General features: G+C 43.2%; 1 protein-coding gene across 1 annotated transcript in view; it reads left to right on the top strand.

Annotated features, from left to right (window-relative positions):
* The first annotated feature begins 4439 nt into the window (after nt 1-4439).
* The window catches only part of LOC125462126 (interleukin-21 receptor-like), a 62785-nt gene continuing 52431 nt past the window's right edge, over nt 4440-14793 (top strand). Inside the window, exons 1-3 of the mRNA XM_048551696.2 lie at nt 4440-4764; nt 6784-6865; nt 10104-10218. Coding sequence (XP_048407653.2) covers nt 6796-6865; nt 10104-10218 — 185 coding nt within the window. The 5' untranslated portion in view covers nt 4440-4764; nt 6784-6795. The remainder of the gene's footprint in view (nt 4765-6783; nt 6866-10103; nt 10219-14793) is intronic.

The following is a 14793-nucleotide window of genomic DNA, read 5'->3' on the forward strand; positions in this document are numbered from 1 at the left end:
ATCACCAAGTTTGCAGATGACACAAAGCTGAGTGGGAGGGTGAGCTGCAAGGAGGATGTTAGATACTTCAGTGCAATTTGAACAAGATGAGTGAGTGAAAAAATACATGGCAAATGCAAAGTAATGTGGATGAATCTGAGGTTATCCCCTTTGATAGCAAAAATAGGAAGTCAGATTTTTATCTGAATGGCTAAAAATTGAGAGAGGGAAATGTAAAATGAGGCCTAGGTGTCCTCATATACCATTCGCTGAAAGTAAACATGCAAGTGCAGCAGGCATTTAAGAAGGCAAATGGTATGTTGGTCCTCATAGCAAAAGGATTCAAGTACAGTCTTGCTACAAATATACATGGCTTCAATGGGTCCTCACTTGGAATGTTGCGCGTGGTTCTGATCCTCTTATCAGAAGATGTATGTTCTTGCTGTAAGGAGAATGCAGCGAATGTTTACCAGTCTGATTCCTGGGATGGCAGGACTGATGTACGAGAAGAGGTTGAATCAATTAGGATTATATTTCCTGGAGTCCAGAAGAATGAGGGGAGATCCCTTAGCAACTTAAGGGTGGCACAATGGTTAGCACTGCTGCCTCATAGGGCTAGGGGCCTAGGTTTTATTCCACTCTCAGGCGAATGCCTGTATGGAGCTTGTACATTCTCCACGTGTCTGTGTGGGCTTCCGCTGGGTGTTCCGGTTTCCTCACGCAGTGCAAAGATGTGCAAATTAAGTGGATTGACCATGCTAAATTGCCCATAGTGTTCATAGCAATGTGTTGTTAGGTGCAAAAACAAAAACAATGTTGCTGGAAGAGCTCAGCAGGTCTGGCAGCATCTGTGGAGGAGAAAACGGAGTTAACATTTCGGGTCCAGTGACCCTTCCTCAGAACTCAGTTGTTAGGGGTACTGGCCATGGGAAATGTAGGGTTACAGGGATAGGGTAAAGGGATGTTTCTGGGTGGGATGCTCTTTGGAGGGTTGGTGTGAACCTGTTGGGCTGAATGGCCTGCTTCAATGCTGTAGGAATTCTAAGGAAAGTTCTAACAGGACTAGAGAGGGTATATCCAAGAAGAATGGTCCTGATGATACCAGGGTCCAGAAGCAGGCATCATAGTTTAAGGATGAGGGATACACCATTTATGATATGGATGAGGAGAAATTTCATTACCCATAGAATGGTTTGCCTGTGGAAATTGAGGCTAAAGCATTGTATGATTTCAAGATGGAGTTGGATATAGCACTTGAGGCGATAGGGAAAAAGGGATATGGGGTGGGGGGAAAGCAGCAACAGGCTGTTGAGTTTGGATGATCAGCAATGGCTGAAATGAATGTGGAGCACACAGAAAGGGCTGAATAGACTAACCCTAGCCCACTCCTATTTTCTATGTTCCTGTTTCCATTCCAGTCAATCTCTGACGCAGCCCTCCATAGTGCAATCACATCCTTCCAAAAGTGTAGTAACCAGAGCTGTACACAATGGCCCAACTAATGTCTTACAGACCTGCATCATAACATCCCTGTTAGCGTATTCAGCGTCTTGACTAATAAAGGCAAGCATCCTTAAGGCTTCTTAACCACTTTACCCAACCCTCCTTTGACTCAAGGATCTATGGACATGCGCACCAAGGTCCCTCTGATTCGCTGCTTCCTAGCATTCATCATCTCCTCCCTTCGCTTGTTACTTTCTCCAAAAACGCATCACATTACACTTTTCAGGATTACATTCAATTTGTCATGGCTCATCTTAGCCAACCAGCCCATTTGCGTTGTCCTCTTTCCTAAAACTTTGCTGCTGGCTATAAACCCCAGCTTTTGTGTTATCTGTGAACTTACTGTTCATAACCTCCTGCATTCATGTCTACGCAGATACAGACAAACAGGACGGAACCCAGCATTGAACCCCGCTCACTATCTGAGCCTCCCTATTGTTCGGAGACGGGGGAAATGACATTGGTGCTGCAACCAGCCATAATGCCAGGGGTGGGATACGGTGGGGTCATCACCTGTCAACGTTTCCATCATTCATTGTTTGTAAACAAAAAGAAAATGCCCATACGTGGATATCAGATGAGCATGCAGGGGGTCCAGTGAGAGGAAAGCCCACCAATACTCTTTTTCAGTATGGAACGGGAGATCGTGCACAGTCAATGGCCGGTTTCGAGAGAGGGGTTGGGGGAGCAGTTCGAGCCTGTGTCTGGCAGTGGCATGAATGACTGCGTTGTCGTTACCAGATGGCCTTGTCTCTTCCATTTATAGATGATAAACCACTTTAACTTTTTTCTCATGTTGTTTGTCTTTTCGTAGTCCTGCAATCCCCTTGAGTACTGGCTCTGATTGTGTCTTTCCATCTGACTTTTTAAAACTATAATTAAGGCTTGTGTGGGCTTATTTGTGTGTGTGTGTGTGTGCGCCGCTGCGGTTTTGCAAAGACGAGCGAGTTCTCGAGCTATCGGTGCTGAACATCTTACTGTTCTTCTTTGAGAAGCTGTGCAAAAAGCTGCACTCCGTGTGTGTCGGTGCAGAACTAGTGCAGCTGTACCTGACAAGGCTGGCCAGCTGCACATCAGTACACAAAGCCAGCAGTATTAACTCCTGAGATAATGGGAACTGCAGATGCTGGAGATTCCAAGATAATAAAATGTGAGGCTGGATGAACACAGCAGGCCAAGCAGCATCTCAGGAGCACAAAAGCTGACGTTTCGGGCCTAGACCCTTCATCAGAGAGTATTAACTCCTGCTCCCTCTTCCCTCTACCTCAGGTACAGCCTCCCTCAGTCCTTCACCTCGACTTCACTGTTGGATGGGGGCTGGTGGTTAATACTGATATCTCGTGACCCTAACATAAACTGAATGACATGTTAGAGGGCAGTTAAGAAGCGACCACATTGGTTTAGGACTAACATCATTACGGACAGCACTACGTCACTATTTATTTAATGAAATCCCAACAGTTGGTGATCATTGAATCCAAATAATCAAGCTGCCAGCGTGGGTTTGAGAATGTAAATTCTCTGGATTACTGGTCATAGTCACAACCATTTTACCACTCCAACCAATTGGGAGTGAGTGGTTAGAAGGGGGAGGACTGGATTCTGGGATAACAAGGTGTAGAGCCGGATGAACACAGCAGGTCAAGCAGCATCAGAGGAGCAGGAAAGCAGGGCCTAGGCCCGAAATGTCAGCTTTCCTGCTCCTCTGATGCTGCTTGACCTGCTGTGTTCGTCCAGCTCTACACTTTGTTATCTCAGATTCTCCAGCATCTGCAGTTCCCATTATCTCTGACTGGATTCTGGGTTATTTCCCCCATTCTCTCCGAGCCAGAGACACACATTCAGTGAAAGTTCCTGCTCCTCCTCCTCTTTTACCATCTGGGCTGAGATGAATTAACAAGGAGCGAGCTTAGGTCTTTCCTGGGTTCTGTCTGTGTCACATTATGCCGCGCGGTGCATTCGTTGATCCAAAATTTGGGGGAATGAATGAAGTTCCCGCTGGGCCTTTCACATTCAACTTATCCGAAAGCGCATTCAATGAGAGGCGGACTTTATTGGATTCAACAAACAGCTCTGAATCGAGTTTTGAGTAAATACTGTAAATGTTACCGTAAACATTGCTGGAATCATACTTCATGGCTCAATGCAACAAGTTATTTTGTTGCTTATTTTCGCCCAGGTGCAGCAGTTCCTGTTTTAACTCATTGCACTATAGTTACAACATGGAGAACGTTAAACGTCTTCTCTGTACAGGCTTCCTTGTGGGGGAGGGGTCGTTTCACGGCTGTTGGTGGCTACATAAAGACAATTCTTTGAGTCTATGTGCCGACAGTTTGTTGAGGCTTGCGGCATTAAAGTGCCCACCCGTCCTCCCTCAATCAACACCCATTAAAAACAAACTAGGTTAACTCGCTATTCACATTGCTGGTGCTTGTGGGATCATACTGTGCACAGATTGGCTACCCTTTCAGTTTTCACATTGACATTAGCGGTTCAACCTGGATGAGGCTTCTTGAAAACAAAGTGTGAAGCTGGATGAACACAGCAGGCCAAGCAGCATCTCAGGAGCACAATAGCTTTTGTGCTCCTGAGATGCTGTTTGGCCTGCTGTGCTCGTCCAGCTTCACACTTTGTTATCTTGGATTCTCCAGCATCTGCAGCTCCCATTATCACTGAGGCTTCTTGAAGTTTTCTGAAAGATTTAAACCAAAAATGGAAACGGTACCAACGTTTCAGCCAGATCGCTCCCATTTTCTTTCTGTATAGAACGATTTCATTATCAATGGAAGGCGATAAGTAGCAAATTAAACAGTGTTTCATTCAACGTGACATTCTTTGAAGTGCCACAACATATAAAATCCAGCTCTTTCAGCCGAGTGCCATGCATTCATGAAGATGACGATGACACGACCCGGCCTGTGACACTCAGCTTCTCATTTTTAAACTTTTAACCACATCCTGACCTTTGATCAATCTATGACAGGTGACGTCAATGCTCTGTAAGAATTAGTTGAATGTTCCATGTCTGTATTGTAGTGTACAGTCTGAAATGTAAAAGGAGGGGCTTCAGCTGCTCTCCCCTAGCGCTGGTACCTGACCTGTCTCCTTGCTCTCACTTTGCCGGGAGAGATTATGGCCATTCAACACCAGCAACATCCAACTGGAGGTTCGAGCGACTCACACAGATGCCTCTGGAATTGCAATCTGCTGCCAAAAAACGGACTGAAAAAGTGAGGCACCAGTTGCCGTCTCACTGGCTGCTAAAGACGGATCCGGAATCTGGTGAGTGCTTCTGAGGAGCTGGCATGTGGCTTTAATTCCAGTTCGGCTCCTCACCACAACAACCAAGGCTGTTGACCAGACATTACAGCGGTTTTGTTTACAGAATCACTGTAATTCCTGTTTTCAGCCCCTTGATCCGACCAGCTGAGTTGTTACAGGCTAGCATGTAAACATTCTGCACGAGTCCTTTAACGTTTTAATCAGCTATCATACTAAAGATTTTTCTGTACAAAAACTTCTCAATCTCCAGTACCCAACAAAGCTGATTGAATTCCAAACCCTCTCCCCAAATAAAGGAACATGAGTGAGTGAACGCTAACAAAATTGGCGAAGATCCATAGGTAATTCGGTAAACGCAGGCTGTGTTAGCACCAAAGTTGAGTTTTCTGAGGGCGATGGTAAGGCCGGAGGAATTCAAACCGATACATTACCGCTGAACCATGCAGGATGTATAGATTGAGTCGTGAGCGTTGCGTTCAGGGCCCTAGTGGAATCCAAGGAAAACTGGAAGAATAGTTAGGATCGCATTGGAGGTCGGGGAAAGAGATTTATTTGATTTGGTTTCTTTAATCGAAACCGAGAATCGTCATAGTTTACACGGCTGCGGGCCAAATGGAGTAAAATGGAATTAGAAGATATTTAACGATAGGCGCGGATACGATAGACAGAAAGGCCTTTCCCCTTGCTGTTGAGGAATGCACTTTGTGCACGGACGACCAGGAAAGGGTAAGATTGGATCACTGTGACATTGGAGAGCAATTTGCTTAAATTGGCAGGTTTCATCTGTTAACAGTCATTCCCAACAACATGACTGCATTATTAGTGTCCGTAGGTTGGTCAAATAGCAGAGGCCACGGATGGCTTGTTCCACTACCGTAGGGGTATGAAGAAGATGGAGTTGGGGGAGTTATTTATTTGCTGTAGTCGCACATATTTTCCCCCTTTCGGGAATAATGACGAGGTCTGGAAGGATTAGTAGGCTCACTATCAACCAACTGAAATATCAAGGTTTTCCAAGTCTAACCATTCCTAGAATAAGATTTAAAGAATAACCTTTTGGTTCAAAGACAGCAGCAACATGAAATGAGCTGCAAACCTTCCATAAGAGAGTGAACCCATTTCAAAGCCAAGATTGGCTCAACTACCAAAACGGAGAAATCCTGAGAGCTTCTGCAGTGATATCCAACTCCACAATCCCACTGCTACTCGGGATCAAGCTTTCAAATACTTTATTCCAGGTTTATCAAAGTTAGTAATCAACAGTGACAGAGACACTCACACACTCACACAACTAGGCAATATTAATTACTCAACTATCAATTCTATATTGTGCTGTGTTGAGGTAGTTTATAAGAAAGATCATTGACAATGATAGACAATCTTATTAGAGTGTGGCAAACACTGACAGTGGACATAAACATCCACAGTAACCAGCTCCATAATCTGTCCCACTCATGAATACCAATCCCCTTATTACAAACACAGATTGTTCCATTTTCAGAAACTAGCTCTTCATTTACCCCACATAACACATCTCATTCCCAGATACCAACTACATATCAACTACACACACAGACTATCCCATTCTTGGATACCAGCTCCTCCAGCATTATCACAATGAGTATATCCCACTCTTTGATACCAGTTTTACCATCATTCACACAGCCTGTTCATTTCTAGTTCCACTAGCATCTGAACACAGCTTGCCCCACTCTGTATTACGCATCACTGTATCAGCGTGTGTATGTGCGCGTGGGCCCTCCATAAACTGTATCCCCACCCCTCTCCATTCCAGGCAACTCATTCAAAATCACATTGTCTTGCTGCTATTGTGCCTGCTTGCAAATTTTATGCTCTCTACTGGTGTCCAAGTGCTGCTGCCTCATGCTGCTTGATAAGCATCTTGGGCATGTATGATTTCATGACCTTTAGTCATTGTCTGATGATGTGGTGTTGTGACTGATTTGTAATTCACAAACAGATAACGATGATATTGAACATTGTGTTTTTCCTCCACAGGAAGTTCCCATAATGAGCTGTCCCTGGAACTCCCTGCTGGCCATAGTCCCCCTCCTTCTACTGTGCAGATGGGCACAATGCAGTAAGTTTAGACAAATGTCATTTTGGATTGAATTTCCATTGGTACTGTCCTGTCACTGGTGGGGACATTTTAATAGGTCAATGAGGAGTGGTCACGGCAACAATGTGACTGGATCTTCCAATCATGGAGCTGTCCTGCATGAAACATATAGGAGTCTGAGTGTCCCTCCAGGAGACCCACAAACATGGTTGTGGGAGAGAATAGAGTGGTAACTAATATTAAACCTTTGAGGGAAATAAAATCAACATACTGTGGGTGTAATTGTTGTCTTAAACTTCTGACAACAGTTGAAAGAGGAGACTAGAAGCCAATACTTACTTACTGTTAGATTTATTCAGAAAGTTCAACATTACAAATATATAGATGATAATCTTACAACCTATATCAGTGACAGAACTGTCTCTTTATATCTAATGAATGACTCCCTGTATTCACATGACCTCAATTTATACAATTAACAATGAAGCCACTGTAATTTTTGAAATCTTGCCCTTTGTTGTCACTGGGTGATGGTTTTTTGTAAGAACAAAATGTACTAACTCTACCATCAGCATTAAATTCATCTCACAATGAAAAAATGCACCAGTGTTTGTGCTCCAACTGAAAATAAGAATCACATTTTTACTCTGTTTAATCCTCTTCAATCAATTATACTCAGCACTTTTTTCCTTTTACAAACAATGGTGGCTAATATTCTGAAAACAATATACTGTGCCCGCCCTTAGATGCCAGGTTTACAATCATCTAGCTAGCCTGTTGCATTTCACACATATTAGTACCAATATCACCGAGCACAGCTTATCCAACTCTCTATTAAAAGTGTATTGTGTGACTCATTTTGATACACTATCCTTCAGATAAGCCCCTGTCAAATCACTCAACTAGATTCCACCTGGTTATTATTCCAAATGTAAAGCACAACACCACCCCAAACACAGTTCCACCTTTAATTCGTGCTGCAAATTAATTGATCTATACATAAACATCTCAACTCACCTTTGATAACAAGGTGTAGAGCTGGATGAACACAGCAGGCCAAGTAGCATCATAGGAGCAGGAAGGGTGATGTTTCAGGCCGAGAAAGGTCTAGGCCCAAAACGTCAGCCTTCATGCTCTTATGATGCTGTTTGGCCTGCTGTGTTCATCCAGCTCTACACCTTGTTATCTCAGATTCTCCAGGATCTGCAGTTTCTATTATCTCATCTCAATCTTTTCACAGTCTGCAACTCATTACTGGGCAACTGTGCCCCCAGCAAACTCCCAAACCTCTCCATTATATTTCAGCCTGCACTTCATTCCTGAGAATCTGTTGCTATTTAAAAATCACACAATTTCCTCTTTTCATTCCTGACTAATTCTTGGATATTATTCAATATTTAATCCTGTACCTGTCCCCAAACTATCTGATTATATTCCAGCCCTTAACTCACTTCTAGGTATCCATTATTCAATATAGAAATTCCCGAACTCCTTGATCGTATTCCCACCAGTGACTCACAACTGGTTAGACACTTTGCTACATATAAACTATCCAAATTCCACACTTTGATTCCAGCCCATGGCTCATTCTTGATATTTGCTAATTTATGTATAAGCAATACTAACCTATCAATTGTACTTCAGTCTCTAAATCACTTCATTTATTTATTCACTATGTCACGTGGTTTCAGTTAAGAAAGTCTGGGGACATTTTCATACAAGGATAATCAATCAGCATATGTTATCAGAGAAGTGAGTTCAGTCAAAAGATTATTTGTTCCTCTGTCTCTTCAAAAAGGTGAGAATGACATTGTGGATATGAGGAGAAGGTAGCCATCAGAGTTAAGGGATTCAGGGAGAGGATCAACAGATATGGTTGAGGAATATAAACACTGTGTTTGTGAGATGGAGGTATATGGGGAAAGGCTTCTGATGTATCACCAAGACACTTGTTAAGAACAAGTTGTATAATATTGTAGAAGGAACTTTGGCAGCAAGGATTGGATGTAAGTTTGAGGACAGCAAATAATAGTAACTAACGTTTTTCAGATTGGAAGATATTAAGGATAGTGTTGCTCAAGGGTCTAAGTTGGGATGATTGCTCATCTCAATAAAGGTAGATGACCTGGATGTGGGCTAGAGTGGGTATAAATGAAACCTGCAGGTAGCAGAAGAACAAAGGACATGGTTAACTGAAGATTAGATGGATAAAGAAATAAATATTTTGTACTTATGCAGCATCATTAAGATTTTCAACTTGTCCCAAAGTGCTATTGAAATGTATTCATCATTGTTTTGCAGGCAACCGCAATAACCAATTTTCACACAAAACTCCCACATTGGCAATAGGATAATGGACCAGATCATGCTTAATTAACATTAGTGGCTGGAGAAATGTTTGATAGGAAATGTAGAAGGCACGTAAAATTTAATGCAGTGTGAAATGTAAATAAGATGAAAGTTGTGCCAAATGCTAAAAGTCTAAAAGAGCAAAGAATGATGGGGTCAGGTACATACATTTATAACAGAGGGAGGACATGTTAATAAGTCAGTTTTTCTAAAGCAGAAAGGATTCTACATTATCCATGCAGGCACGATGAGAAAAAGTAGCAAATGATGTTAAGGCATCCATTTTCAAAGAGACTTCACGGGTGTAATGGGCCAACTGGGGGAAGGACAAAGCAATGGGAATAAGTGGATGTGTATTTCAGAGATTCAATACAGGTATGATGGGCCAAATGGCCTCTTTCTGTGCTGTAAAATGTTATCATCCTGACACTGAGGAGCTGCTAGTAAATCATCTTTCACATAGATGAGGGAATGATGAGTTTAACAGGATAGTAATGTACCTTAGTCACAGTTGAGGACCTAGGTTGCTGCTTGAGAGAGCACTATTCAATGTGGGAGGTGGATGGTGCTGCCAACACTTGAGCCCCACATTCGAAGAAGATATTTAGACAACAGGTTCATATGCTGCTTATGACATTTACGGAGAAAATTTGTATGAAATACTTTATTTGCATAAAGGGAGCCCTTACCTTCTAGGGTCTCTCAAACACAATGAGTTGATTTTTGCAGTGGTATTGGCAAAATGCAGCGGCCATCATACGCATAACAATCTCTTACAAATAGAAATGGATCCTCAACATCTGTGGTGTTGGTGGAAGGAGAAATCTGTATTTTAATTAGAGTCAATAAATTCAAAGGTGAATGGAAATTAACTCCCGAATAATAACTTCTTCCAATCATTTCTTCAAAGCTACAGGTTGTGGTGGTCTAACCTGTGTCACCGACTACTTGGAGCACATAACATGCATCTGGAAAGTTCCAGTCCCACATGAACCTGGCGTTTCATACCAACTTACTGCAGTATCGTAAGTATAGAATTATTCCCTGTCACAGCAATCACATCTTTGGTGTTGTGGAGCAAATATCAAACTATGCAAAAAATCTTACACATTACATACTGATAGCTCACTCCCTATTTTGCCACCATTATACCATTCAGTTTTACAACACTCGCTGTTGCATTATTCAATTCTGTTTGCTCATTTTTTTTCTACATCACTCACTGTCAGATGGCGCACGCTTGTGTTGCTTATTGTTGTATCACTTGCTCTCACATTAATTATAGTTTTGTAATTCATTGTTTCATAGCATACTTTTACTCTACTGGCTGGTACAGCATTTGATCTTGCGTGACTAGCTGTTGGATTTTTTTTTCCCCCTCCTAAGCAGGCTGTTCAGAGATATTACTACACATCCCTGCAGCAGTTGGGATATGAACCCAGGTCTCTTAGCTCAGAGCTAAGGACATTATCACTGAACCACAAGAGCATCATCACTAAATTTATTTTTATTTCACCTATTTTTCCTAATCAACCCATTCGGAGATGTTATTACACACCTCTGGGCAGGTATGGTTTGAACCTGGGCCTTCCAGTCTAGGGTTAGGGATGCTACTACTGCGCCACAAGAGAGCCATTTCTAGCTATTAATTTGCACACTTACATGTCATTCATTTGGATCTGTTCTGATGATTAAATCAAGGATGCAGCAAACATTTTCATAGCAATAGACTCCAACAGCCCTAAGCTGCTGATTGAACTGCTTATTAAATTTCATTGTGAGTTTACTATCTTTGAACATGCGTTCACACAGACTGCGTACCAGCCATTCATTCCATCAATCTCATTCTTCCAGGTGAAAAGCCCAGCCCCACAGTGCACCCACTTTCAAAGGGCAGCAGAGGAAGGCCCTAGTTTCAAAGATGAAACACCAGAGGAAGGACCCAGTATAGCAAAGCACCAAGGGGAAGGGCCAGACACACAGGATAGCACGCCAGTGTAAGGGTACGAGTGATGTAGCCCAGTATCGAAGGCAGAACAGGCAGCAATTTTCTGGAACATAACAGAAGAGCACAGTTCTATAATTCAGGACACCATTTAAGGGACAGACACCAGACGATAATTCAATCCAACAGGATTGGTGCCAAAGGAAACACCAACTACCTCCAGGGCAGGCCAACAGGGGAAAGGCTCAGGTCCACAGGTTATCAAGGAATGGGAAGGGCCCCACGTAGGAAAGAGGTGAAAACCCAAACCCCAGGGTTCAAGGCACCAGGTGGAAAGCCCCGCTGTCATGTGGCAGGGCACAAGAACAAGGGTCCAGTTTCGCATGGTTCCACAGTAAGGGACCAGAGAATAGGCCCAGACCCATAGGCTAGACATCAGGAGAAAGGTCCAGTTGCAGAATGCAAAAAACTAGTGGAAGAGCCATATAGCACAGTGCTGGACATGAGTGAAAAGCTAACACTTAATGCAGAACACTACCAGAGTATGGGCACTGTCCCATAGGAGACCAGGTTCCAGCCACAGTCCAGTTCAGCATAAAGGGATGGGCAACCAGCCTCACACGGCTCCAGATGAACAACCCACAGGGCATCAGAGGATCAGCAGTCTGATATGGCAGTGGTTCCCAACCTTTTCAATATCACCGCATATTTCAATGGAATATACAATTCCATGGGACGCCTACATTTTTCAGCTGAATTGGTGGCTCATTAACACCACATTTATTCTAATTTGCTTTGGCTATGACCTTACTAGAGTGGTTTGCAAAATAGCACGTACAACAAAAAAAGGATAAAAAGCATTAATGTTTCAAATCCACTGGCAAAATCATACTGCCTTCAACTGCGAGTACAGGCACATTATCAAAACCTGCTCAACTCAATTATTCATGAACAATGAATCACAGTCAAGCACAATTGTTGAGTAAATTGCAATTTACTGGATGAGTGGGAAATCTGGGCTGGTGTGTGTAGAGCAAAAAGATCCAGGAAAGGATTGATAGGAGGGCCATCCACAAATCTTGCTCCAGTGAAAAGCGCTCCCTCTTGTCGTTTGTCATGTATGACAGTGGTGAAAATGCTTCCTTGCAACATACATATGGTTGCAAATGGCAAGAATACAGCAATTGTCTAGTCAGGGATCACCAGATAATTACGTGCTGCAGTCAGCCAAAATGCATACAAAGCCATCTCTCCAAACTTCAGCTTCGATGTGTGGTCCATCTGTAACTATGTGTAATCCTTTTCTTATTTTACCATCAGTTTTTGTGATAAATCGGAAGACTGTGAACTAACAGATCATGTGTCGAGTCAGAGTCTTCCATATTTTTGAGGGGAAGTAGAATTTGAACTTCTCTTGCAATGCTTTGAGGTGTTCGAATATGAGGCTGTACATCTTGATAGTTACATCTGCTGCTTTTAAAGCTAGTGGAAACATCTCAAGTGACAGACTGTGACTGTCTCTTGCCAAAATCCCAGTTCTAGCCTGAAATGTTGAAGTTTATCTGCGACGGTCAAGATCGTCTCATTTCTCCTTGCATCTACGTTCTTTGTTCTATGTTCTATGTACTAATCTTTAGTATTTGGTGGAAAATGTCTGAGATTTACCACCAACAATCATCAGATAGTAACTCTTCATAAAAGCAGTTTATGGGTTGTTGAAAACTATCAGTTTTCACCAAAGCTCATGAGCATGGGACAGAAACTTACCCCCTGCCCCAATAACTATAGCACCTCAGTCTGTAGCAGTAAATTCTGGTGCTCAGCCTTCATCTCTACCACATAGCTCTCAATAAACTATTTCTGAATAGTTCTTGCTGTTTTATCTTTGGGTTGAGATGTTTCATCTTCTGAATTAGCAGAGGAATCGCCTCTTATGACAAGGAACACATTATATTTTGTTAGAATCTAAGACTTAGATCAGAGCCATCAGTAAAAAAAATCCAAAAATATTAAGTTTAAAATTGTGTTAACATGGAAACATGAGCAGACAGCTCGCCAGATCAGCAGCCATTTTAATTGCATATCTCCTGGCTGTGCATATGCAGTTTCTTCTCATCCCGGAGAAATGGTCCTCCATCTTGTGTATGCATCTCAGGCCAGATGTTTGGCCCTGTGCATGTGCGGGCAGGCTGCATAACTGAGCAGGTTTCCCTTCTCCTGTACATGAGCAATGCCAAATCTCTACACAGGGGCAACCTCAGAAGTCTATGCACACAGAGCTGTGGAGGCTTTTTGATAGGGGCACCTGGTGGCAGCTGATACTATCTTCAGTCGTAGACATTGAGGCTCCAGAGGAGATCAGAACCATGGACACAGCCTTGATGCATAAGTAAAGAGGAGCTGCTTCTCAAAAATTTTGCAGCACACATCTCACCTTGTCACGGTGCTGCAGTACATCAATTGAAAACTGCTGCAATAGGGCACTAAGTGAAAGGCTGAGGACATCACCCAGACTGCAAGGCTGGAGTGTAGCTGAGGGAAGGCAGGAGGCAGTGACACAAAGGCCTGGATTTTTCACACAACAGAGAGGTGGTGGAGATCCTCCCCATTGTGGATAAATTAGACAATGGGCCCAGAAATCACAAGCCTTCCCTTGCACCCTACGGCATGTAACTCATCACTTTCATGAGGTAGGCCACGTCATATTTCATACATGTGCATTTCACAGAGGCAGCTAGACTCTTAAATCATCAGATGCCTCCACACAAGCCTTACCTGTGCGAAGGAAGCAGTGTACAGTTGCTAAACTTGCTGATGATACAAAGATAGGTAGCAAAGTAAGCTGCAAGCAGGACATAAGGCCTGTGCACAAAGGGATGTGGATAGAATAAGTGAGTCAACAAAACTTTAGTAAATGGTGCCAAATGTGGAAAAAATGTGAATTTGTCCACTTTAGCCGGAAGAATAGGAAAGCAGCATATTGGTTAAAGAGAGAGAGAGATTGTAGAACCCTGAGGTACGCAGGATCTGGGTATCCTGCCACATGGATCAAACACTACATTGGTGTTTCCCACCCTCCCTCCCTCCTTTGACTGAAAAAAAGACGCTCTATGAGGAGGACAAAAACAGAGTTGCTGGAAAGGCTCAGCAGGTTCGGCAGCATCTATGAAGGGAAAAAGCAGAGTGAACGTTTCGGTTCCGCTGACCCTTCCTCAGAACGGATGCCAGAGTCAAGACTATCTGAGCGATTGTCTAACATTCTGAAGGGGGAGAGTGAACAGCTGGAGATCATTGTGCAGATCGGTACAAATGAGATAGGTAGACATGGGCATGGGGTCCTACGAAATGACAATAGGGAGCTAGGTAAGAAGTTAGAATGGAGGACCTCAAGGGTATTAATCTCCGGATTACTCCCAGTGCCACGCACCAGTGAGGATAGAATTAGAAAGATAGGCCAGATGCATGTGTGGCTGAGGAGCTGGTGTAGGGGGCAGGGCTTTCAGTTCTTGGATCTTTGGGATCTCTTCTGGGACAGAGGCGACCTGTACAAGAGGGTTCCACTTGACCCAGAGAGGGTCTAATATCCTCACAGGGAGATTTGCGAGTGTTATCTGTGGGGGTTTAAACTAGTTTGCCAGGGGCTTAGGACTCTGAA

The sequence above is a fragment of the Stegostoma tigrinum genome, chromosome 23 (assembly GCF_030684315.1).
Source record: "Stegostoma tigrinum isolate sSteTig4 chromosome 23, sSteTig4.hap1, whole genome shotgun sequence".
Classification (NCBI taxonomy): domain Eukaryota; kingdom Metazoa; phylum Chordata; class Chondrichthyes; order Orectolobiformes; family Stegostomatidae; genus Stegostoma; species Stegostoma tigrinum.